At 39.2% G+C, this 27,802-nt stretch overlaps 1 protein-coding gene across 1 annotated transcript; it reads left to right on the top strand.

Moving 5' to 3' along the window:
* The first annotated feature begins 9,490 nt into the window (after window positions 1–9,490).
* On the top strand, window positions 9,491–12,194 carry LOC103697517 (isoflavone reductase-like protein). Its single transcript, XM_017840691.3, has 5 exons — window positions 9,491–9,709; window positions 9,836–9,979; window positions 10,679–10,916; window positions 11,291–11,494; window positions 11,622–12,194. Exons 1-5 carry the CDS (start codon window positions 9,518–9,520, stop codon window positions 11,786–11,788), a joined length of 945 nt encoding a protein of 314 aa, XP_017696180.2. The 5' UTR covers window positions 9,491–9,517; the 3' UTR covers window positions 11,789–12,194.
* Window positions 12,195–27,802: the final 15,608 nt, after the last annotated feature.

Raw genomic sequence — 27,802 nt, 5'->3', positions numbered from 1 at the left:
GACTTAAATCCTTACAAAACCAGACCTATAAGCATCTGGCGTCAATATATAATTAAATTTAGACGGAAGTGTATCTTCCTGCTTCTAGACGAAAATTTGTTTAAATAAATGACTTTGACGCGGGTCTTAGCTTTAAGATTTAAATAAATGACTAAGAGAATGAAGAGATGTCCCATTCCAACAACTACGCTTGCCTACCTTGACATTGAATTCTAATGGGAACTTATTGGTACTAAATTTCAATAATAGCCGGGCAATGGATAGAATCCTTGTCTCGCTCCCATCAAATTTCAATAAATGACTTTGAAAATTTGGAAGCGGAACAAGGATACGAAGGAGTTTTCACCAAATAGTACAAAGGAGTTTGTTAATTCGATTAAATCGGACTCCACTTTACCCGGTCAAAGTAGCTTTTAATCCAGTTATTCCACCGAACCCCGAATAAAGTACACTGAAAAGTTGTGCAATTTGGATTCTAACTTGTTTTCTTCCTATTCCTCTTTTTTTTTTTTTTTTGCTGCAATGATTTTTTGATTTTATAACATATTGATTTTTTTTGTTTCTCGATTTCTTGACATTTTGATCTTTTGATTTTTTATATTCGATTGAGTCCATTTTGTTCTCCTGAACATTGTTACCCATGCAGGAAATTATATTTTTTTTTGCCTTGTAGATCTTTTTTGTATATCTTAAATGCATAAATTTATTTTTGCAAAGGATCCGAGATGTATAGATTTTTTTTCCTATAAATCTATTTATTTTCTAAGATGTTTGATCAAAATTCTTTGAGCATAAATTTCTTCGAGCTGTATCTATGTACCAAGTGTTGGCGTGGAGCACGATTTGACAGAGAATAGCTTCAAGAGAAAGAAAAAGCATGATGCTTTGGTTAAATGTACGCACATGCCATGTCTTGTTTTCTTTGGATAGCAGACGAATACCCTACTTGTATATAAGCTTCATTTAATAATAATAGGTGGATAGCATCTTGCCTTTCTTATCATCAATATATATATATATATTGATGGAATGATTAACCTTAAATCATACCTTGATTCGCTAAATCCATCTTGGATTGAACTCTGAGATGCGTGCGCAGCAACTGAGATTGCTCTGATCTGGACAGAGATTAGCATGATCTAGACAGAAATTAGCGAAAGATCTTCTGGAGAGAGAGCTCTTAATGCATGTATTAGAGAAAGGGTCTGACAGGCTATTTATAGCCCTCTCCAGGGATCAAACGCCGTGATTAGTTACACCCGTGAAGAGTCACCCTCCATCAAGGCAACCTTTTACTGCCGTGCAATTACCTTAATGCCCTTGTGATTATCAGAATTTACGAAATTCAAGGAACACTTGTCAAATGTGGGTTTTAATTAAACGGGATCAGGGTTTAATTAAAACGGGATCCAACATTCTCCCACTTAGACCATATTGACGCCATTTGTCAATGTGGGCCACAACTTGACGAGATCCCAACATTCTCCCACTTGGACCATATTGACAAGTGAAATATCCTTAGCACTTGAATTTTATAATCTTTATACGCGTGTTCTTTCTATCCTGATATCAATTTGGGCAAACTTTATGTTTGATTACTTTGAGAATAATAATACGAACCATGGCAGAAATAACACCTATTTGATCGGCGTATAACCTTCCATGATCACTATATTACTAAACCATCATAACCAAACCCTTATGAATGAACTTTTCATAAAATCCATTATTTGGTCACCATTTCTGCTACCATAATATGCATAAACCACATGAATTCATTAAAGCAGAAAATATAATAAATGTGATTTACAACCATCTGAAATGTGCACAATAATACATCAATTAATTTATACAGAAAAGGCTCATTTGACTGACATGCTTCTTATGCAATCCCGGGGTTATTGCTTTGGTCAAAGGATCTGCCAACATAAGCACAGTATTGATGTATTGAACTGAAACTTTATGGTCATCACATTTTTCTTTTATAACAAGATATTTCACCTCCATGTGCTTATTTCCATTGGATATCTTGTTATTCTTTATTGAGGAAACTGCTGCTAAATTATCACAATATAACTTTATGGGCCTTGAAATAGTGTCCACGATCTGTAGGCCTGCGATAAAGTTTCTCAACCAAATAGCCTGTGTAACTACATCATAGCATGCTAATAACTCAGCCTCCATTGTTGAAGCAGCTGTCATCTTTTGCTTCGAACTCTTCCACGAGACTGCATCACCAGCTAGTAGAAAGATATAACCTGATGTTGATTTTCTACTATCTGGACATCCCGCAAAGTCTGAGTTTGAGTATCCAACTATCTCCAAAAGATCGGATTTGTTGCATGTGAGCATATGATATTGAGTTCCTTGAAGATATCTCAATACTTTCTTTGCAGCTCTCCAATGTTCCATTCCCGGATTAGCTTGAAATCTCCCCAGTAATCCCACAACATATGCTATATCAGGTCTGGTACAGACTTGAGCATACATTAAAGTCCCAATTAGTGAAGCATATGGAAATGCTTTCATATGCTCCCTTTCAATTTCATTCCTCGGAGATTGTGATTGGCTCAACTTTTCACCTTTAGTAATAGGCACTAGGCTTGGTTTGGAATTTTCCATACCAAATCTCTCCAACATTTTCTTAATGTAGGCTTTTTGAGATAGACAAACTTTTTTCTTAGATCTATCTCTATGAACCTCAATGCCGATGACATATGAGGCTTCACCCATATCCTTCATATCAAAATTACTGGAGAGAAATTGCTTAGTCTCTCTAAGTAATGCCAAATCACTGCTAGCAAGCAAAATGTCATCTACATATAGGACTAGAAAAATAAATCGACTCCCACTGATCTTAAGATAAATACATCTATCAACAACATTTTCTACAAAGCCAAATGTAGAAATGACGTTATTGAACTTAAGATACCACTGTCGGGATGATTGCTTGAGTCCATATATAGACTTATTTAGCTTGCAAACTTTTTAACTCTGACCTTCTGAAACAAAACCTTCAGGTTGTTTCATGTAAACTTCTTCCTCTAAACTTCATTAAGAAATGCAGTTCTCACATCCATTTGGTGCAGCTCTAAGTCAAAATGAGCCACCAAAGCCATAATTATCCTTAAAAAATCCTTCTTTGAAACTGGAGAGAAGGTTTCATGATAATCAATATCCTCCTTTTGAGTAAATCCTTTGGCAACAAGTCTGGCCTTATGTCGCTCTACCTTGCCTTTGGAGTATCTTTTGGTTTTAAAAATCCATTTGCAGCGTACTGCAGTAGCTCCAGGAGGTAGTTCAACTAGATTCCAAACATTATTTTTAGCCATAGAATCTATCTCATCTTTCATAGCATCTAGCTATTTGGAGGAATTTACTGAACTTATGGCTTGTGAGAAATTTATTGGATCATCTATATTCCCTATGTCATAATCGCTTTCTTGAAGGTATACTATATAATCTGGTGGAATTGGAGATCTCCTTACCCTTGATGACCTTCTTAAAGTTGCTTCTTGATCCACTGGTTCTATAGGTGGAGGAGCAACATTCTCAGTGATAACTGGCACAGATTCAAGTGGAACATTAATAGTAGACTCATCCTCCTCCAAATCATTATCAATGATAGGTGGAGGAATCGTTGGCTGCTTATTTGAATCTTGCACATCATACGGAGTTTGCTTTTCCTCAAAATTAATTTCTTGAGGTTTTATGCTCCCACTGATTTGGTCATTTTCAAGAAATCTAGCATTTCTTGTCTCCACAATCCTCAAAGTATGATTAGGACAGTAAAATCTGTATCTCTTGGACTTTTCTGGATAACCAATAAAATAACAACTAATGGTTCTAAAGTCCAACTTTTTCTCTTGTGGGTTGTACACCCTTGCCTTAGCTTGACACCCCCAAATGTGTAGATGTCTTAAACTAGGTTTCCTACCTGTCCAAACATCATAGGGTGTTTTTGGGACAGCTTTAGTAGGAACCCTGTTTAGAATATACGCAGCGGTTTTTAAGGCATCACCCCACAGAGAAATTGGAGAGTTGAGTGACTAATCATACTTCTTACCATCTCCATTAATGTTCGGTTTCTTCTTTTCGCAACTCCATTTTGATCAGGAGTACCAGGCATAGTGTATTGTGCAACTATACCTTGCTCTTGAAGAAATCGAGCAAATGGACCTAAATATTGTCCAGTTTCAGTATACCTACCGTAGTATTCATCACCTCTATCTGATCTCACAACTTTAATCTTTTTATCAAGTTGTAACTCTACCTCTGTTTTGAAAAGCTTAAAGGCATTTAATGCCTCAGCCTTGTCATACAACAAGTAGAGATACCCATAGCATGAGTAATCATCAATAAAGGTGATAAAATATTTATGACTAGTAAAACATGGGGTCGAAAAGGGCCCACATATATCTGTATGTATGACATCCAATAAATTTGTGCTTCTTATAGCACCTTTCTTAAACTTGTTAGTCTGCTTTTCCTTGATGCAGTCTAAACAAGTTTCAAAATCACCATAGTCAAGAGTTGGTAAAATTCCATCATTTACTAATCTCTTGATTCTTTTTATGGAGATATGGCCTAATCTTCGGTGCCATAACATAGAGGAATTTTCATTTATCATGCTACGTTTTAATTCATAATGATCTTTATTTTGCAGGGATAAAAAGGATAGCTCAAAGGATGTATCAAGGTCTAATTTGAATAGACCATCCTCTAACAAGCAATTACCAACAATAATATTATTCAAGGAAAGGTTTACAAAAGACCGTCCAAATAAAACGGTATATCCAAAGGAAACAAGTTTCGAAATAGATATTAGGTTTCTAGAAAATTCAGGTACATAAAAGGTATAATCTAGGTACAAAATATGGCCAGTCTTTAAGGTTAATTTGAACGTTCCAACAGCTTCCACATGTGAACGCATCTTATTTCCCATTATGATGCTTCGCTCACTTTCCGTTGGAATTCTTTTGTTCAATAATCCCTGCAAAGTTTTACATATATGGATAGTAGCACCAGAGTCAATCCACCATGTGTTATGAGGTACATCAATAAAATTTGATTCATAACACACTAAGGAAAGAGAAGTACCTTTCTTTTCGAGCCATTTCTTGTACTTGATGCAGTCCTTTTTCAAATGTCCCTGTTTCCTACAGAAGAAGCACTTTATTTGCCTTTTATCAGTCACTTTGGCTGACACTTTCATTTTCTTCTTCTTAACAGGAATATGATGACTGGTACCGCCGACCTCTTTATGTCCTTTTCCCTTATGAGAGGTGAGATAAACACTCTCTTGCCTCTCTTGTTTTATTCTCTGCTCTTCATTAACACACATGGCTAGAAGTTGATTCATAGTCCATTTTTCTGGATGTGTGTTGTATGAGATCTTAAATGGTGCATATTCCATAGGCAGAGAATTAAGAACAAAGTGTACAAAAAAAGTCTCTGACATGTCTACTTCCAATGATTTTAATTGGGCAGCGATGTCACGTAATTCCATAATGTGCTCGCGTATGCCACCATTATCATTATACTTCAAGGAAGCAAATCTTGATATTAAGGTGCTGGCTAGGGCTTTCTTTGAACTCACAAATTGCTCTTCTACTATTGTTAAGAATTCTTTTGCAGTTTTGCAATCAGGAATTGAGCCCCTTATCTTTCTGGAGATATGATTTTGTATGAGTAAAAGACTTAAGCGGTTTGACCGCTCCCACCTCTCATACAATTTTTTCTTCTCTGGCGTAGTTTCCTCTGTGGGGACAGGTGGCATGTCCTCACGAAGTGCCAGATCAATATCCATGCACCCTAAAGTAAATGTCAGTCTTTCTTTCCATTCCGAGAAATTTGAACCATTAAGTATTGGGATGCATGATGTGGATTGTAAAAAAACTGTCGGAAACAAAGCTGCAAAACATATGCTTACTATCAATATGCATGCTATAATTATGCTAAAACCTTATCTAAATCACTAACCCATATTAGCAATTTAGTGAGTAAATCAAAATTAACTTTACATGATTTACCCCTTTACGATAAAACTAATGCATTAAGTATGATATTTAATGAACTTTATATATCTAGTTGGAAAAATCCAAAGAATAACAGCCAGATCAGCTCCAGATCGGTGGTGGAGCACTAGGCTCACTTAAGTACCAGCCTTTCTTAGGCACGTATGCCTTTTTGACAAGCTTTTCTTAGACACCGTTATTCAATGGATAAAATTTTACTAGATATTGTTCAATATTAATGAAGAATTCAAGGCCTTTGGGCAACAAGATTTCATCATATATATCATACTAATAACATTATTTCATCCCATCATTAACTTTGTATAATGATTTCCCTTTGGGGCCAGTTCATTATATATGATGCAACTATTCAATTTCATGAGATGATGATAAAAAGACTCTTTATTGATTAAATTAAACTAAAGCATTCTAAAATTTATGGGATGCTTTGGCTCGTCACCACAAATATGCAAAAATTTAATCATTTATATATCTTTTCCTACATAAGATGCTTTGGCTCGTCTCATGCATATATCATCCTTTTATCATGAAAAATATGAATAATTTAAACAATCATGTATCATCATAAGAAGCATATAAATTGATTATTTATGTAATAAATTCATTACAGAGACCAATATGTAATAATCAGTGTACCGCAATACAAAAGTGTGTAAGCTATAAAAATGAGTCAAAGTGGATTGGCCCACACTAGCACTTCCACGTAATAACTCTACCAAAGGCGATCCTATTACAGGAATAGCTTCAGGTACACCTGTCACGATTTTTACAGCCCAATAACCAATTTGGTCCCGAGGTAAGGAATAACCAGTTACACCAAAAGATGCAGTCAATACACCTTTCTGTAATTTAAATAAATATACTTTAGGACCTTTCTGTAATTTAACTTTCGACTGGGGACCACATATGAAGTTCGGAAGCCCCTTTTTCAGAATAACATATTTTCAGGGGTTTAACTGTAAAAGGCCCAATTTAAGCCAAAAGGATTCGGGTTTCGGGTTGCGGGTCGAAGCCCAATAACCCGAAACCTGTTAATCCTTTCACCTTTTTTTTTTTTTAATTAACCGGATTCAGGTTGCGGATTTAGAAAATCCGAAATCCAATACTATTCATCTTCTTCCCCAAACGAAAAGAGGAGAAGGGGGCCAAAATCAGTGGCCCCTTCTCTCCTAAACGACGGCGGCGCAACCGCTGCCGCCGGCCGTAGGCACGGCTGCAGGCCGCAGGGCGGCCATAGGGCGGGGCCGGAGGCCGGGGTCGGCCGCGGAGGCTGCGGGGTTCGGCCGCAGGGTGCGGCTGCAGCCCGCGGTCGCGGGCCGCAGGGGCGTCGGCCGCAGGCCTTGCTGCGGGCGCCATGGCAGCGGCTGGCACCGCTGACAGCGGTCGTGGCCGCTTAGCGGCGGGCCGCAAGCCATGGCGGCCGAGTCCTCCCTTTCCTCCGCCCGCGGTGGCCATGGCGGCCACGGGGAGCTGCAGCCGCTGCAGGCTCGCCGGGACGGCGGGCCGCAGTGGCTGCCGGGGAGTCGGGCCGTTGGACGGTGGCCCTGTTGGCCACTGGATGCTGGGCAGTGGCTGCCGGGGAGGGCCGCGAGACCCGCCGCAGCAGCGGCCATGGCAGCGGCTCTCCCTTCCTTATTTTTCTTGAACAAAAAATGGAAGAAGGGGAAAGATGGGAAGAGTTTAGTCCCACATCGCCCAAATGAAGATAATTCATTGCTTCAAGGAATATGGGAAAAAATTTTCATCCCAAAGAGGCTTTTAGTCCCACATCGGAAAGTTAAAAAATCTTTTCGATGTTTAAAAAACATCGGGTTCTCCAGTCTTTCCGTCTAGCAGATTAGATTGGTATATTTTATTTTGGAATCCATCTGCTCTGATACCATTGATGGAATGATTAACCTTAAATCATACCTTGGTTCGCTAAATCCATCTTGGATTGAACTCTGAGATGCGTGCACAGCAACTGAGATTGCACTGATCTGGACAGAGATTGCTCTGATCTGGACAGAGATTAGTATGATCTGGACAGAAATTAGCGAAAGATCTTCTGGAGAGAGAGCTCTTAATGCATGTATTAGAGAAGGGGTCTGACAGGCTATTTATAGCCCTCTCCAGAGACCAAACGCCGTGATTAGTTACACCCGAAAAGAGTCACCCCCCATCAAGGCAACCTTTCACTACCGTGCAATTACCTTAATCCCCTTGTGATTATCAAGATTTACGAAATTCAAAGGACACTTGTCAAATGTGGGTTTTAATTAAATAACAAAATTTCGTTCTTGTAGATTAGATAATTTTATTCTGATTGAGTTTTAGGATCAGGGTTTAATTAAAACGGGATCCAACATATATAACTATGTGAATTTAACTATAATTCAATTTGTCCAAACTTGATATCAAGAAGAGCATTTTTAATTTTCCATGTCCACGCAAAGTGGAGTATGTGATAAAATAATAGAGCCACTATAAAAATCATTACATTCGCTTATATTCTTAATTCATGAGAATTGAAAATACAAACAAAAATCCTCTTGGTATATCTCAAGGATATCTTTGGTATTATATTGCCAGTGACCTTAGATTCTCATGATAAATTAAACTAGTTGCTTGTGGATATTTGAAGATGTTTAACCACTAAATCATGATATACCAAATATAGTAACTTTACACCACTTGGGATTAGATTACCTCATAATAAAAATTATTAGTGATTTTAAATCACCATGATCATCCCATTTAGGTCACCCAACAATTTCTTAATCTCAAAAAAAAACATAACTCAAACTTATTCCATCTGGTCGGTGAAATAACAATAATATAGAAAGTTAGGAGCAAAATTATTACCCTCCGAAACGCCACGAACACCTGCCTCGTCACATCAAACATCCTTGCCTGCTTCGTTCATTGGATTTTAGTAGGGTGAGAATCCCTATTCTCCACTAAAAAGTAAAAACAAGAAAAAGGGGAAGAATCCTTGTCTGGGTCCCATCAATCCCTCACTTACTTTAGTTTTGTGGTACGGAACTATTTACTTTTTTATAAATGAAAACATGAGGCACAGCCCATCCACACGACTTTCACGTTGGGCTGGAGAAATAAAAATATATACCAATAGAAATTTTTATAATAATTATTATGTAGCTGTAATTTTATTATAATAGCCGTTATATGATAAAAATAATATTTTTATTTTATTATTATTTAACAGGAACGTGAACATCAACAACGTATGTAACACGCATGCTTCTTTTTTTTTTCTAGATGAGGACCTTAAAAGTAAGTCAATAGCTATTCCATGCGGATTTTTTCTAGATGAGGACCTTAAAAGTAAGTCAATGGCTATTCCATATTCCACATGGAGAGGGGAAAAAAAAATGATGAACAGAGGATACCTGTGACTATAAAGTCTAACCCCCCCCCCCCCCCCCCCCCCCCAAATACCCAAAAGAAGATCAAGCTCATCCATTAGTTCCATCTCCATGGAAGAAGGAAAGAAGAGCAAGATCCTCATCATCGGAGCGACGGGGTATCTTGGAAAGTACCACGCTGAGGGGAGCTTGAGATTAGGTCACCCTACCTTCATTCTAGTAAGGGAAAGCACCATTAACACTAATCCAGAAAAGGCTAAGGTCATCAAAGATTTCAAAGATGCTGGTGCTATTGTGCTATACGTAGGTGTATCATGTATATCTTTTATTTCATTTCATTGGGGGATGGGAATTTTTGCATGCCGCACGTAGACTTTTAACTCTTGAAGCCAATATGCCATTAATTATTGTTTATTAATTTATGGATAGGGAGATTTGCATGACCATGAGAGCTTGGTGAAAGCGATCAAGCAGGTGGATGTCGTCTTCTCGACGATGGGCCATGAGCACCCAGAGCAGCTGGCGAGTCAGATTAACATCATCTCAGCCATTAAAGAGGCTGGAAATGTGAAGGTGATCATCTCTTTCTTTTTCTCTTCTCAACATAAATATACTCTTATCTATGAGTTTTGACACTAATCATCCAACTTTAAGTACAGAAATATAGATTTTTAGAGGTGGATAGAAAAAAATCCATTGCTAAATTCTTTAGCATAATTTCCTAATTTAAAACAAAAAATAGTTGCATCAGCCAAAAGAAAAGGCACTATAAAGAAGAAAAGACTTCTGGCTAGTGATATTATTTTTTGAATAGAGAGTGACAATTTAGTGATTTTCTTTTTGTTTTTCTGCCACTGTAAGTTTACATATTTTTCTGGAGACAGAAAGTTTTGCATCTATATACGCAAAGTTGATATATAATGACAATTTTTGCCTGAGCAGAAATTTTTTTTGTGTCTGTAGTGTCATAGTAGCTTGCAGCATTTAAGTAATTCAAAATATCTAAAATCTATACTTTGATGATGGTTTAGGCTACAAATGGTTGCAATCACCACTATAATAGTTGCGACGCAGCTAGAACATCAATTGACCACATAAACTGCATAATTGGTACTATGCATATCAGGATACTAAAACATCCTTCTGCATGATTTATATAGACTATTGGCACATTAATACCTATATATATATATATATATATAAAAGCAACAATGAAAGTAATTTAATATAACATGAAATAGTAATCAAAGTATTTTATTCATGTCATTGCAGAGATACTTTCCATCAGAGTACGGGTTTGATGTCGATCGAGTCCAACTTTTGGAGCCAGCAAAAAGCCTATTAGAAATAAAGGCTAAGATCAGGCAAGCAATTAGGATGGCAGGGATTCCCTTCACCTTTGTCTCAAGCAATCTTTGTGCAACATACTTCCTTAGTAGACTTGGGCAAGTAGAAGGTGATGGTGCTCCAAAAGATGAAGTTTCCATCATAGGCGATGGAAACATCAAAGGTAATTGATGCAAGAGCATGAGAGTCCACTTCTACTACCTGCATATTGTAACATTAGGTTTCAATACTTTGTAGAGTAATATTTTTCTGAATGGATTTGCAGAACTTCAAAACCTAAGGCTTAGTTTGGCAGCAGAATAAGGCTAGATATTAGGCATGATATGCAGTCTTGTAGCCAAATAGTCATTTTAGGCATGCTCTTACAATCGATACAACATAGTTCTGGTGAATAATTCTAGATAAAGAATTTATAATGATTCCACTAAGTAAAGTGGAGCTGAGATACCCACATGTTAAACCCCCTGTTACAATATTTTTGATATAATTGCTACATAAGTAAATAAGTGATCATATTTTGCCATTTCCTGTCCCCAGTTATTTTTGTGGGCGAGCAAGATATTGCAACATATGCCATCAAAGCTGCAGAAGACCCAAGAACTTTGAACAAGATCCTATATGTGAGACCACCAGCTAACATCTGCTCTCAAAATGAGCTTATATCCCTTTGGGAGAAGAAAACTAAGAACACACTTAAAAGGATTTATCTTTCTGAAGAAGAGGTTATGAAGAAGATCCAAGGTAAGAAAAACAACTTCTCTTCATCTTAACTCATAACTTACCTGTTTCAACCTAATATTTACCAAGAATAATTGCATGGAATAAAATTTTCACTTTGTTAACTCTAAAATCTTTTGGCTTCTTGCAGACACTCCGTATGCGGTATCCTTTATTTATGCTGTTGCACATGCAGGCTTCATAAAGGGAGAGATGACCAACTTTGAGATAGATCCGTCAACTGGAATAGAGGCATCAAATCTCTACTCTGATGTCAAGTATATTACTGTCGATGAATGTCTTGACAAATTCATATGATGCACTTTGGTGCAACTGTTCTAGGTCCCCATCAAGTGGCTAAGCTATTAAATAAAAAAATTTAGTGTCTAAAATAAAGAAAATATGTACTCTTCATAGTCATGGATTATGAGTTACCACAAAAAAAAAAAATTGTGAGTTAAGTTGCGACGGTTTTATGAAAGTTATAAGTGGAGAAATCTGAAATGTTCCTCAGTAAAGTTGATTTCCATACTTATAGTTTATGTCTTTTAGTGATGGTGATGAGATCTAATGCCAATAATATCTAAAAGAAATGGAAGTAATCCACCATTGACCTGGTTTACAGCTTCCATATCGAATTTTTCTATCGAACATGTAAACCTGGGTACAAAATCAAACCCGCCCAATATAGTTGACTATTGTGATTCCAGCAGCTTAGTTTTTTCGTCCAAATGATCTTGATCTAGCCTTCTGGAAACAAGTAATTCTTGCATGCTAGTAGTGATCATGCCCGGTCCATTTTTGAACAAAATGGCACCATTTTCCGCTCGGGCCTATTGATAGAAAGCAGTTTGAATTGGGTCACTCGAACCTGCTCCATGGCCCAGATGGCATGCACGATGATGGTGTGGTTTAGATCTGCCACAGTATTGCCACCATGGTTCAAATTAACAGCTCTTTTGAAGGCATAACAGTTGTTATAATAGTTTCATGGTCCCATTATTACATATGTTATATATACAATAAGAGAAAAAGATAGCTAGGTTAATTCATTTTAACGGTCCATTTGTGACACAAATAAAGGTTGTCATTTGATATTTCAGTGTTCCATTAATAAAACAAGTTCTCAATTTCATATTTTTATTTTTTTCTAAAAAGTTGTACCATCTTCAAAGAATTATCTTTTAAAAAATAGCGTCTTCTATATTTCAAAATACGAACTATTATAGCGGCCCTTTTAATGGTCATTGTTTAAATAATATGTAACTCCAAACCATACAAAATGAGGCAAATAATGGCTATTATAATCATTCAAGTGATTAATAATAGTTTTGTAGTCTGCTGTAATAGAATAATATCATTATTGAAATCATTTTTGTTACCGTACTCGAGTTGTGTATAGTCCGTCATGTGATTTGTGTCAAATATATGATCACTTCCTATAGGCCCCAATTATTTATTTGCATGCAGGGGTCCACTAAAGGTTTTTATTTTTTATTTTTTTTATTTTTTCAAGGGGTAGGAGGGAGGGGAGTGTATGGCAAGAGTATGTCAAGCATAGAAATATTTATATAATGCCAACTAATATCAACAAATATCATCCCAGTTAAGTTAAGTTCATAAAGTTAAAATACTCCACTTCTCCCTTCTCTACTTCTCCCTATTCACCCCCATTCTACCCAACCATAGCTTAGTTGCTCCCTTGTAACAACCCAAGACCTCACTTAAAATGGCTAGCCGAAACGTAATATTTGGGTTTTTTGATCCTGTATAAGTATCCAAAATTTATCCAGCGAATAACCGATGTGGGACTAAACACATGTCCGCACAGGTCCTCACATACTCTCCGTTCAAGCGTTGATGTCCTCGTTAGGCTAAGGGTTCAAATCTATTCAAATCTAATTACAAACACCACGATCGGCTCGTGGTCAGCCCCAATGGATCTGTGCTGCAGTGTCCCCTAGTCCATATAGGTTACGGTTCGGATCCGCTCTGATAACATTTCTAACAACCCAAGACCTCATCCAAAATAGCTAGCCGGAAGGTATTATTTGGGTTCCTTGATCCTGCATAAGTACCCAAAATCTACCCAGCGAATAACCGATGTTGGACTAAACACATGCCCGCATAGATCCTCACACCCCTAAGCCCTAAAACCATGGTCAAGGGAGTGCTTTATTTTCCCTCTTTCTCCCAATTGTGATGATGCCCCACTCTTTAGTACCATCAAGCGTGTGGCAATCTAGTGTTTTGACTTTATCGAGGCCACCAATATTGGTTGTCACTCTCTTGAGAAGCTCTTCAAATTCGTAACCTTTTGTGATGTCATCTCCGACCTTTTTCAAGACATTACTACCATGCTCTGCACTAGTCTATAGATTTTTCTTCTTCCTTTTATTATGTAAATTATAACGTATTTTCAATAATAATTCATTTTGGCTATAGTTTCTTGTCCTAGTAACTAGTGATTTCTTACATAAATAACTCTCTATCTAGTGATTGTTCTCGCAAATAACTGCCCTATGTCCTAATAACTTCATATATAATGTTTATTTCAGCAACAAACCACCAATATTTATCTTCTTGTGTAAGTAACAAGTGGTCAAATATAAGCATTCTAGTTGCTGCAATAAATAATTAACTAAATCTTAATCAGTATAATATTTGACACCATCTATTGTAATTGGCCAATGATTGGTTAAGTTTTTAGTGTAAACATGCCCCCCCCCCCCCCCCAAGCTCAATAAAAATAGATATTTTAATGGAGCCAGCTAATAAGAATAAGGTAAAATATAAAAAATACTATGTCAATTATATTGCAGCACACTATCATAATATTTAATCCACTGGCAATGCATATTAACTATGATTTGGACCACAATTTTGAAGTTAACTAGATATGCTATTTACCATGACATGGGCCATAAACATAAATACCAATCATGACAACGACCATACTTTTGAATAGACCGATCAGAATTATTGACCATGATAGTGCCCATAGTTTTGAATAGGCTGATCATAGTGAGCAGTTATAAAAACCACAATTTTAAAGTCGACTAGATATGCTATCAACCATGATATGTTTCATATATTTGAATAGGTTAATCATACTCATCAATTATGATAATGGCGGCAATTTTGAATAGGTTGATCATACTTATCGACCATGGTAGTGACCATAGTTTTGAATTAACCGATCTTATTGATCGATCATCATAATGTACATAGTTTTGAATTCATTAATAATTTTTATCGACCATGATAATGACTATATTGTTGAGTGGATCAATCATACTCATTGACCACCATAGTTTTTATCGCCTATGTGTATTAATCATAGTATTGGTTAATTTTAATTTATCTTACTCTTTAGTTTGCAAAAATTAACTTTTATTGGCTTTTTTTCTAACCAATTCAACTAGTCCCACATGAGTATTTTAACATCCAACTAATTAGATTTACAAAGTCAATTGAAATAATGCTCCCATGGTTTAAAATAAAAAATACACATAAAAAAATCACACAATGACTTGCATGTATGATCAATTTTTAAACGAATTAATCATATCCTTTGAATGATCAATTGATTGGCTTTCCTAAGCCAATTGTAATGATGCCTTTCAAGTTTAAGATCGAAAATGTGTGTGAACTTAGCACTTGATAGCCTGCATGAGCTACCAAATCATCTTTTAAAGGGTAGGCATAGTTGGCCAATATTATGAAATAAAATAGAGTATAATATTGGCCATCCACTGGCCTCCAATTGCTATCCCTTGGTCGATTTCTAGTCTCATTGACAAATTTTAGTCACTTCTTATACTAGAGAATTGATTGAGGCCTCTTTATAAGCATCAAAAGTTTGTTCCCCACCATTTTTCTCCAACAATATAAATTCATCCTGCTAGGAATGATTTTCATATTTATTGGTAGTGATATCATATTTTTCATGTGATCATTCCCTTTTCTATTTTTCTTCTTCTCAACCTTCTCTTGACTGAGATTGTAGAGGTCATTCAAATTTGTAGAAACCATATTGACGAAAGGTGCCTTCAGAAAGTGGAACACTATCCATTTATCAGCCTCGAATAACTTATTTAAAACTATGTAAATATTGTCCAGCATCACATTTCGAAAGACAACATAACTATTAGTAGAATAACGATATGAATTATGCCATTTATAATATTCTTACCCTTTAATTCATCTAAAATAGGAATGATAAGATGTTTGGGTAAATCAATAAATTGACCCCATAACAAGTTATCAAATATCTAACTAGCCTTCATTCCATCAAAAGTGCACTGTCGACCTAACTCAAGAAGGAATTTGTTGCCCCCTTGCTTAGACTAATCTGCTATAGTATTAAATTAGGGTTTAGATAAATCTTCACAAATATTCGGCTTCGCCTATGATTTTGCAACATCTACTTTTGTCTCATCCATTAATTTGATAATTTGGGTTTTTGCAGTAACACCCTAAGATGCATTCCTCCTTTGCATTTCTTTTTGAAACAAAGCTTCATTTAGAGAAGCTCTCATTGTTGGTCCATCTTATAATGTAAACTATCTTATGCAACCTGCCCAAACTCATTTTTGGGAAATATCAATGACATCTTTGCATAAGTGTTGCCCAGATAGACAACCCAAGAGGGGGGGGGGGGTGAATTGGGTTTTTAAATTAACTTAGCTAATTAAAACTTTGTGGATGATTAACTAAATACTATAGCCAGTTATTTAATTAAAGCTAAGTGCTGTGAGTAATGTGTGGGGAAGAAGATGAGAGACAATGCACTACAAACACAAAGTTTTATAGTGGTTCGGAGCTAACCCTTGCTCCTACGTCCACTCCCCAAGTCTCACTTGGGAATTTCACTATAACCCCCTTGGATTACAGCCGGTTGTTTTGCAAGCTCACAACCGAACTTGTTGTTTTACGAGCTCACAACGAACTCGGTCGGTTTTCCCAGGCTCACCGACTAGAACCAACCCCGATTGTTTTCCCGGGCTCACAATCAAACCCTTACACTCGTTGGTTTTAAACCGGCTCACCAACCAACCTTAATCCCCTTGATTCAATCCCCCGATTGAATCAAGTAAATACACGAGATAGAAGAAAACAGAAAATAGCTTCTCAAAAAGCAGATTTAAAACAATATAATCGTAAAGGAGTTAGAAGCCCTCAAACGCTTTTAAGATGGTGAAGAGGTGTGGCTTCTGGAACTCCGGTCTCCTCTTGAAAGAGTGATCGACTTGAAAGCAGGAGGAGGAAGCTTTGAATGCTGGGAAGATGTTGGTGGAGCAGTAAATGCAGATCTTCCCTTTTTCTCGTTGAAGAGCACTTAGAGAGCTTGAAGACTTGAATGCTAGGAGTGGAATGTGTGTTCTCTACCTTGCTACAGTCTTCTGTGGCTATTTAAGCCAACCCCCACGGAAACTAGCCGTTACTCTGCTTTTTCTGGCCGTTCTGCACACTCTGCGCAGCCTGACAATGTGACCGTTGGTGGGTTGGAGTCGACTCGCGCGATCAGGAGTCGACTCGGCTGTAGCAGGAGTCGACTCGAGCTTTTCCGGAGTCGACTCGGCAACTGTTCCCAGTTTGAATTAAAGTTGCCGTCTTGACTGGGAGTCGACTCGTCTTGACCCGGAGTCGACTCGCCAACTTCTGGCGCTGACCTGGCAATTTTGGAGTCGGCTCATCCTCTGTAGTCCGTGGATCCAAATTTGAATTTTGTCCACTCGAGTCGACTCGACTGTCCTGGGAGTCGACTCGAATCTCAGAGCCCGAACTCCCGATTCTCTGTCTTTTGGCTCATCCAGTCTTGGAGTCGACTCGAACTTCCTTGGAGTCGACTCGGCTCTCAGTTTCCGAAAGTTGGTCTTCTGCCTTTTGACGTGAAGCTTGTCTTGGAGTCGACTCGAGCTGTCTAGGAGTCGACTCGAATCTCAGAGGCAGTAACATGGTCTTCTGTCTGTCGATGGTCGCACAGTCTCGGAGTCGACTCGCGTACTGCGGGAGTCGACTCGAATCTCAGAGTCCATAAAACGCTCTCTGACTTTTTCTTTGTGTACCGCTGGGAGTCGACTCGCGTTCCACTGGAGTCGACTCGAATCTCAGAGTCCATAAAACGCTCTCTGACTTTTTCTGTGTGTACCGCTGGGAGTCGACTCGCATTCCACTGGAGTCGACTCGAATCTCAGACCTGAAAAACTGCTCTTCTGTCCTTCTGTCTGTTTTCAGTCGGAGTCGACTCGTACTGATCAGGAGTCGACTCGAGCTCGTGCCAGTGACCTTGATACGCTTGGAGTCGACTCGTGAAACTCGGGAGTCGACTCGTATCTCAGACATTGGTTCATGCAGACTTCTTAACTTATCCAAAATGCTATGAACCAAGTCTAGAGACACTTGGACAGGATTTTCACTGAAACACTCAATTGAATTCATTAGTAATCACAAGATATACTCAAATGCTTTGAGCTCATCAAAATCAAACGGGGTTTTAATCGATCACTCCACAATCTCCCCCTTTTTGATGATGACAAAACTTTGAGTATATGTAAAATGAGTTGCTCAGTAAATAATGAAATAAACTCCATAAATGAATTCAAATGTCTGATAATTTAATTTATCCAAGTTTGAAAGGAGTGAAACATTAAATTTCGGAGTTAAAGTTCCCCCTTTCATTTGGAATTATATAAGCCTTCATATTCTGCAATCAATTGTTTGGCTTATATGACATTAATGATTTAGCTTGATTAAAATTCAGATTCTCCCCCTCAACATATGCATTCAACTATGTTTTGATTTTCTGAATTTTCTTTTAATGCTTTGAAATTTTTGAACTAAAATTTTTGTTTTTAGAGGAAAAATCTGTCAATTTGTTCTTGAGTAGGATTCAGCTAATCTCCGAATATCCCTTGAATAGATTCTGGAGATTACTCCATTAGGAGCCCCAAAAGAGAGATAATGAGCCTCGAGGTACCGAATCCACTTAGAACAAATTTATGTGTGTTTTTAAGAGTTTATCGTTTTATTTATTTCCATTGATTTCTTTTACATATTTTTTAATATTTCTCCCCTTTTACATATTTTATACTTACACATTTCTCCCCCTTTTTGTCATCATACCAAAAAGGAGGTAATCACACACAATCAATGGCACAAATGGCACAGTCAATCATCAAATGGCACAGAAATGAAGATAAGATGTCTACTCATTGTATTGATATGAAGGTGAATACATTTGAGCATACAATAGGTAAAGCAAGAACAATACAAAAGAAGACAAAACACAACTCAAAATCATCTATGACCTCCTCGAGGATGTGCCTCCCCCTCTCGAGGATACATCTCCTCCTCTGGAGGATGTAGCTCCCCCTCTCGAGGATACATCTCCTCCTCTGGAGGATGTAGCTCCTCCTCTCGAGGATGTGACTCCTCCTCTCAATCGGCTCTGCTCCATGAGGAGGGCGACTGCCTCTGTAACATGGCCCAGCTGCGTGATAATAGACGTGGTGGCTCTGCTATGTGTAGTGGAGAGCTCAGTCACCGACGTCTGAAGCCCAGTCACCGAGGTCTGAAGTGCGTCCAGCTTGTCGATGAGCACATTCGACAAGCGCTCGGCCCCCTCGGTGGTGGTGTGCATGTCACGGCGGATGTCATCCTGCATCCTCCTCGTGGTGCTCGTGACCTCGCTCATGCTGTGGAACTGGGCCTGCACCAGGGTCCTAATGTTGTAGATCTCCTGCCGCACCTCAGCCGTCATGTCTGTCACGGCTGTCAAGGATGGGACCAATGCTGAGGATGGAGTGGGTGCAGGAGTGGGAGCTGGCACGGAACCTCGGAGCTCCCGGAGCAGCTCGTCCCTCAAATCTCGGACGATCTCCTGCCGCAGCTCCCGGAGCTGCTCTGGATCAATACGGACCTCCATAGATGGTGGAGCTGAGGAGGAAGGTCCGGCAGAGGTGGTAGGAGCAGGAGGAGTGGATGGAAGGTCTGGATGGTCTGGGAACTCTGGGTAGTCAGAATCTGGCTCAGGACTGGGTGATGGTCTGGTGGTCTGAGCGGTGAGAGTGGACTTCCTAACCCAGATCCCTTCTCTCTTCCGAAATCCCATCCTGTGCATGGTCCCCGTACCCAAGCGATCAGTCCATCGCAAGGCACGAGAGGGTTCCTTCTCAGGAATGAAAATTTCGTACTGCCTAAAGAGAAGAGTGAATATCATTCCGTATGGGAGGGAGAGCCTAGGTCTATCCAGGGGCTCACACATATACCTATAAATGAGCTTGGGGAAGTTGACCGGGGTGTCCTGAAGAATGTAAGACATAATAGCTAGGTCCCTCTCATTCACAAAATCAAATCTCCCTGTCTTAGGGAAGATGGACCTGGACAAAATGCTCAAAAGGATTCTCACTTCAATAGGAAGTGAGCTAGCAGATACCTCATCTAGGGGAGACTGAGGTGGATGCCCTAAGACGATCGTAAGGGCCTCAAATCTATCCTCAGGATATGCAGGAGCCACCCCTACTAATGGAAGGTGGAGGATATGGGCAATGAGGTCCTCTGTGACACGCAATGGGACACCTAATACCGTGCCCTCAATACCTCCATCTCCCCGATGGACGGTACTGTAGAACTCTTGAACTAGGCCAGGATAGGTGGGAAGGTCCAAGGTGAGGAAGTACTCTAGACCCTGGGCTCTAAGCCTATCGCCTATGGTGAATCCTTCCCGGGAGAGATAGTCGAAAGTGACATACCTCCCGGAGGTGACGGCCTTCCCGGCCAACGGCCTAACATGAACCACCCTAGGCGGGGAACGATCCGGAGGAGGTTGCCTCGCGGGATCGTGCCGCGCCTTGGAGCGCCGCTCGGGACCGGCCACGGGACGGGACCTCTTTCTAACAACTCCCTTGCGAGGCATCTTGACCTAAACGAGATGAAAACCTAGAGAACAAAGAAGGATCGATAGAGGAAGCTCGAGACTGACCTGAAAAGACCTAGGAACGGACGGAAACTCAATGTCCGGCGAAGAATCGACGGGAAAAGGGCTTGGAGACGATCGAGGATGACCTAGGAGTCGGCTCTAGGGCTTTGTGAACAGTGGCGGCTTGAGAAAAAGTGTTTGCGAAACGACAAACCTAGGGTTAAAAAGTCGGATCCCGACTGCGAGTCGACTCCCCTGAGTCGCGAGTCGACTCGACCTCGAGTCGACTCCAGAAAATGCGCGAGTCGACTCTCCTTATGCGCCTGTAGACTTCGAGTCGACTCCCGACAATATGCGAGTCGACTCCCCCTCAGCTGCCAACTTTGCGAGTCGACTCCCCCAAATGCGCGAGTCGACTCCCCCTTAGGAGCCGGCTCTGAAACTTACTCGAGTCGTCTCTAACCTTGGCACGCACTTAAAAATCATGCTATAACCGTGCCAAATGAGGGAAAATCACCTAGTTGGGATCTGATTTGATGATCATTGAATAGAAACTCTATTTTAACCTCATTTTAACCATCAAAATCAATTAATCTAGTGGAAACTCCCACTAGGATGGGTCAATCACTCCTAATCCCCTCCTAAGTACACTGAACCTCTCTTCACTTAGGGGTTTTGTGAAAATATCTGCTAATTGATTATCAGTACAAACAAATTGGAGAGTCACATCACCATTCAATACATGATCTCTTATGAAGTGATGTCTTATCTCAATGTGTTTAGTTCTTGAGTGTTGAATTGGATTTTTAGTTAGGTTTATGGCACTTGTATTATCACAATTAATGGGGATTTTATCTTGTTTAATGCCATAATCTTCTAATTGTTGTTTAATCCACAAGATTTGAGCACAACAACTCCCGGCTGCAACATATTCAGCTTCTGCAGTGGATAATGCAACCGAGTTTTGTTTCTTGCTAAACCATGAGATTAGGTTTTCTCCTAGAAATTGACAAGACCCGCTGGTACTTTTTCTATCAAGCTTACATCCAGCGAAGTCTGAATCTGTGTACCCTATTAAGTTTAGGCTAGATTCTTTAGAGTACCACAGCCCTATGTTCTTAGTTCCTATTAAGTATTTAAAGATTCTCTTAACTGCAGCTAGGTGTGATTCTTTAGGATTAGCCTGATATCTAGCACACATGCACACACTAAACATAATATCAGGCCTACTTGCAGTAAGATACAGTAAAGAACCTATCATACCTCTATAAAGTTTTTGATCTACAGATTTACCTGATTCATCTTGGTCTAACTTACATGATGAGCTCATGGGGGTGCTGATTGACTTGTTTCCCTCCATATCGAACTTCTTGAGCATCTCCTTGATATATTTGGCTTGATTGATGAAGATGCCTCCTTCAGATTGTTTGATTTGAAGCCCGAGGAAGTAGTTCAGCTCTCCCATCATGCTCATCTCAAACTCACTCTGCATCAAATCAGCAAATTCCTCGCAGAGGCGATTGTTAGTAGCACCGAAAATGATATCATCAACATAAATCTGTACTAATAACATATCCTTATTTTTCTTTTTCAGAAATAATGTTGTATCTACATTTCTCCTAGAGAATTCATGTTCTAATAGAAATTTACTAAGTCTCTCATACCATGCTCTAGGTGCTTGTTTTAGACCATAAAGTGCTTTGTTCAGTTTATACACATGATTGGGGTATTGATGATTTTCAAAACCAGGAGGTTGTTCCACATATACCTCCTCATTAATAAACCCATTTAGAAAAGCACTTTTTACATCCATTTGATATAGCTTGAAGTCCTTAGAGCATGCATATGCTAATAAAAGTCTAATAGCCTCAAGTCTAGCTACGGGAGCAAAGGTTTCATCAAAGTCTATACCTTCTTCTTGATTATAACCCTTTGCTACTAGTCTAGCCTTATTCCTTATAACAATTCCATTTTCATCTAGCTTATTTTTATATATCCATTTTGTACCTATAATTGGATATTCAGAAGGTCTCTCTACTAGATCCCACACTTTGTTTCTAGTAAATTGGTTTAGTTCTTCTTGCATTGCATTTATCCAATTTACATCATTTTCGGCTTCTTCTATATGTTTGGGCTCAAAGTGTGAAACAAAAGCTAGATGGTTATTCAAATTTCTAAGGGATGCTCTAGTCCTAACGGGTTGGGATGGATCATCTAGAATTAGTTCCTTAGGATGCCCATGAGCATACCTCCAAGCTTTAGTTAGCCCATGATCCACTATAGGCTCTTGGTTTGATGATTCTCCTTCAATCAACTTTTGATTATCATCTTGTAATCCCATCTCATCTATCTTTTCTTCAAGTATTTCAATATCATCATCAAAATTAACCTTCTTACTAGATGAGATGTCACTAGAGTCATCAAAAACAACATGTATAGATTCTTCTATAACTAGGGTTCTTTTATTAAAGATTCTATAGGCTTTACTAGTTGTAGAATAACCTAGGAATATTCCTTCATCAGATTTTGGATCAAATTTTCCTAGATTATCTTTCCCATTATTATGTACAAAACACCTACATCCGAAAACATGAAAATAGTTAACCTTTGGTTTTCTGTTTTTCCACAGTTCATATGGTGTTTTCTTTATGATGGGTCTTAATAGAACTCTATTTAATACATGGCAAGAAGTATTAATGGCTTCTCCCCAAAAGTACTTAGGGAGGTTACTTTCACATAACATCGTTCTAGCCATTTCCTCTAGGGTTCTATTTTTCCTTTCCACAACTCCATTTTGTTGTGGTGTCCTAGGTGCTGAGAAATTATGGGTTATCCCCTTTTTACTACAAAATTCATCAAATAATTGATTTTCGAATTCGGTACCATGGTCACTTCTAATAGCTATAACTGAGGACTCTCTAGCATTTGTTACTTCCTTATGGAACTTCTTAAACATAGAAAATGCTTGATCCTTATGCGCTAGAAACATAACCCATGTGTACCTAGAGTAATCATCTACTATAACTAGACCATATTTATTTCCACCTAGGCTTGTTGTTCTAGTTGGACCAAATAGGTCCATGTGTAGTAATTCTAGAGGCCTAGAAGTAGAGACACATTTTATGGATTTAAAAGAGTTTCTAGATTGTTTGCCAAATTGACATGCTTCACATATTTTGTTCTTTTCAAATTTTAATTTTGGCAAACCTATCACGGAGTCTCTTTTAACTAGTTTAGTTATTGTGTCCATGCTTGCATGACCTAACTTACGGTGCCATAACCAACTAGCATCATTTTCTTTAGTTTCATTAACAACTAAACATTGGTTATGTTTTGTAAGGTCTTCTAGATCTACCACATATACATTTCCACGTCTCATCCCTTTAAAAACTAAACTATTATCATTAGGATTTGTTATAATACATAGTGATGGTTTAAACATAACATCATATCCTTTATCACATAATTGACTAATGCTTAACAAGTTATGCTTAAGACCATCAACATATCTAACATTATCTATAAAGGTAGAAGGGGTGATTTGAACTTTACCAATACCAATGATGTGACCTTGGTTGTTGTCTCCAAAAGTCACAGCACCTCCCTTCTTAGCTTCAAGGGTGAAAAATTGATCTTTATCACCCGTCATGTGCCTTGAACAGCCACTATCCAAATACCAGCAGTTTTTGTTGACCTTGGCTGCAAGACACTCCTACACAAGCAAATCATGTCATCTTAGGTACCCAAGTTTTCTTGGGTCCTTCATGGTTAGTCAAGTTGGTTCCTTTTGGAACCCATACCCTTTTATTTTTTCTTTTAGTTTTACTTTTCCTAAAATTACATGCATTTGCTTTATGTCCTACTATTCCACAACAAAAGCAAGTTATTTTCTTAATTTTAGTTTCCCCAGCTTTAACAAAGAAGTTACTAAGAAGTTTTTGCTTATTCCTTGGTTTATACCCTAAACCCGCTTTATTAAATACGGCTCGTTGATTATTAAGTATCATGTTTAACTTTTCAGAACTATATGTGAATTTTTCAACTAAGGGTTTGTATTTGTTTAGTTCTTTAGTTAATGTCTGATTTTCGGTTTTTAGATCATTTAGCTCTTTAGTTAGATCCTTGTTTAAGACTTGTTTATGGTTTTTGAGATCTGAAAATTCCTTTGTTAGTTTCTCAATATCTTTCGTTAAGGTGTTAGTCTTCTTAATTAGGAGTTGGTTGCTTGTCTTAAGTTCTAGATTTTCTTTGGTGAGATTATCTTTATCCTTAATTAATGAATCATGCTTATGAATATAACTTTGGTTAGTTACTTTTAGTTCTCTGTTTTTAACATTTATATTCTTATACTCAATCATTAATTCATTGAACGCATCATAAAGTTCATCAAATGTAAAATCAAAATGCGTATCGGAAATTACCTCATTTTCGTTGGCCATGAAACAGAAATTGGCCTTCTCTTCTTGTTCTTCATCCGATGATGAAGATGATGCGTCGGAGTCCGATAGGGTGGTGACAAGTGCCTTCTTCTTCTTGTACTTACTCCCCTTCTTCAGTAAGGGGCACTCTGCTCTTATGTGTCCCGGCTTCTTGCACTCGTAACACCCAATCCCCTCATTTTCCCTTTCCTTACCTTTGTCTCTGCGGTAGGAATTTGAGGGACCTCTCCTTTGATGATACGTCTTCTTGTGGTTGATAAACTTCTTGAACTTGCGCACAAGAAGTGCCTCACCACCATCTTCCTCATCTTCTTCCTCTTCACTGCTGCTGCTGCAAGACAGGTCCTTGTTAGAAGAAGTAGATTTTAAAGCTATTACCTTTTTCTTATGGGAGGACTCTTCCTCGTTGTGTTGTTTCATGGTAAGCTCATGCGTCATCAGGGATCCAAGGAGCTCTTCAAGTTGAAGCTTGTTCAAGTCTTTAGCTTCTTGGATCGCCGTCACCTTGGCTTCCCACGATCTTGGTAGACACCGAAGGATTTTCCTGATAAGTTCATTGTTAGTATAGTTCTTGCCAAGGCTTTTTAGGCCATTGACAATATCAGTAAACCTAGTGAACATGCTTGTGATTGTTTCATTTGAATCCATTTTAAATAGTTCATATTTATGAACCAAGATATTTATTTTGGATTCCTTGACTTGATTCGTGCCCTCATGGGTCACTTCAAGTCTGTCCCAAATTTCTTTTGCAGAATTACAAGTTGAAACTCTATTGAATTCATTACGGTCTAAGGCACAATAAAACACATTCATTGCTTTAGAGTTTAGTTGTGCCTTCCTCATGTCATGTTCATCCCAATCCGTTTCTAGTTTGGGTACCTTAACACCCTCTACATATGTGGATGGGATGTATGGGCCATTCACTACAATGGTCCACATCTCATAGTCTTGGGCTTGGATGAATATTCTCATCCTAGCCTTCCAGTATGAGTAGTCGGATCCATTGAAGAAAGGAGGTCTTTGGGTAGACTGACCCTCAATGTGAGAAGATCCAAATGGGGTTGTCATTTTGATCTTTTAACTCTTGAGTGGAAGAGTTTTTGGCTCTGATACCACTTGTTGCCCAGATAGACAACCCAAGAGGGGGGGGGGGGGTGAATTGGATTTTTAAATTAACTTAGCTAATTAAAACTTTGTGGATGATTAACTAAATACTATAGCCAGTTATTTAATTAAAGCTAAGTGCTGTGAGTAATGTGTGGGGAAGAAGATGAGAGACAATGCACTACAAACACAAAGTTTTATAGTGGTTCGGAGCTAACCCTTGCTCCTACGTCCACTCCCCAAGTCTCACTTGGGAATTTCACTATAACCCCCTTGGATTACAGCCGGTTGTTTTGCAAGCTCACAACCGAACTTGTTGTTTTACGAGCTCACAACGAACTCGGTCGGTTTTTCCAGGCTCACCGACTAGAACCAACCCCGATTGTTTTCCCGGGCTCACAATCAAACCCTTACACTCGTTGGTTTTAAACCGGCTCACCAACCAACCTTAATCCCCTTGATTCAATCCCCCGATTGAATCAAGTAAATACACGAGATAGAAGAAAACAGAAAATAGCTTCTCAAAAAGCAGATTTAAAACAATATAATCGTAAAGGAGTTAGAAGCCCTCAAACGCTTTTAAGATGGTGAAGAGGTGTGGCTTCTGGAACTCCGGTCTCCTCTTGAAAGAGTGATCGACTTGAAAGCAGGAGGAGGAAGCTTTGAATGCTGGGAAGATGTTGGTGGAGCAGTAAATGCAGATCTTCCCTTTTTCTCGTTGAAGAGCACTTAGAGAGCTTGAAGACTTGAATGCTAGGAGTGGAATGTGTGTTCTCTACCTTGCTACAGTCTTCTGTGGCTATTTAAGCCAACCCCCACGGAAACTAGCCGTTACTCTGCTTTTTCTGGCCGTTCTGCACACTCTGCGCAGCCTGACAATGTGACCGTTGGTGGGTTGGAGTCGACTCGCGCGATCAGGAGTCGACTCGGCTGTAGCAGGAGTCGACTCGAGCTTTTCCGGAGTCGACTCGGCAACTGTTCCCAGTTTGAATTAAAGTTGCCGTCTTGACTGGGAGTCGACTCGTCTTGACCCGGAGTCGACTCGCCAACTTCTGGCGCTGACCTGGCAATTTTGGAGTCGGCTCATCCTCTGTAGTCCGTGGATCCAAATTTGAATTTTGTCCACTCGAGTCGACTCGACTGTCCTGGGAGTCGACTCGAATCTCAGAGCCCGAACTCCCGATTCTCTGTCTTTTGGCTCATCCAGTCTTGGAGTCGACTCGAACTTCCTTGGAGTCGACTCGGCTCTCAGTTTCCGAAAGTTGGTCTTCTGCCTTTTGACGTGAAGCTTGTCTTGGAGTCGACTCGAGCTGTCTAGGAGTCGACTCGAATCTCAGAGGCAGTAACATGGTCTTCTGTCTGTCGATGGTCGCACAGTCTCGGAGTCGACTCGCGTACTGCGGGAGTCGACTCGAATCTCAGAGTCCATAAAACGCTCTCTGACTTTTTCTTTGTGTACCGCTGGGAGTCGACTCGCGTTCCACTGGAGTCGACTCGAATCTCAGAGTCCATAAAACGCTCTCTGACTTTTTCTGTGTGTACCGCTGGGAGTCGACTCGCATTCCACTGGAGTCGACTCGAATCTCAGACCTGAAAAACTGCTCTTCTGTCCTTCTGTCTGTTTTCAGTCGGAGTCGACTCGTACTGATCAGGAGTCGACTCGAGCTCGTGCCAGTGACCTTGATACGCTTGGAGTCGACTCGTGAAACTCGGGAGTCGACTCGTATCTCAGACATTGGTTCATGCAGACTTCTTAACTTATCCAAAATGCTATGAACCAAGTCTAGAGACACTTGGACAGGATTTTCACTGAAACACTCAATTGAATTCATTAGTAATCACAAGATATACTCAAATGCTTTGAGC

This window comes from Phoenix dactylifera, unplaced genomic scaffold (assembly GCF_009389715.1).
Source record: "Phoenix dactylifera cultivar Barhee BC4 unplaced genomic scaffold, palm_55x_up_171113_PBpolish2nd_filt_p 000125F, whole genome shotgun sequence".
In the NCBI taxonomy this organism is placed as follows: Eukaryota; Viridiplantae; Streptophyta; class Magnoliopsida; order Arecales; family Arecaceae; genus Phoenix; species Phoenix dactylifera.
Note: the sequence above shows the minus strand (reverse complement) of the source record. Positions and strands in the feature narration are given on the sequence as shown.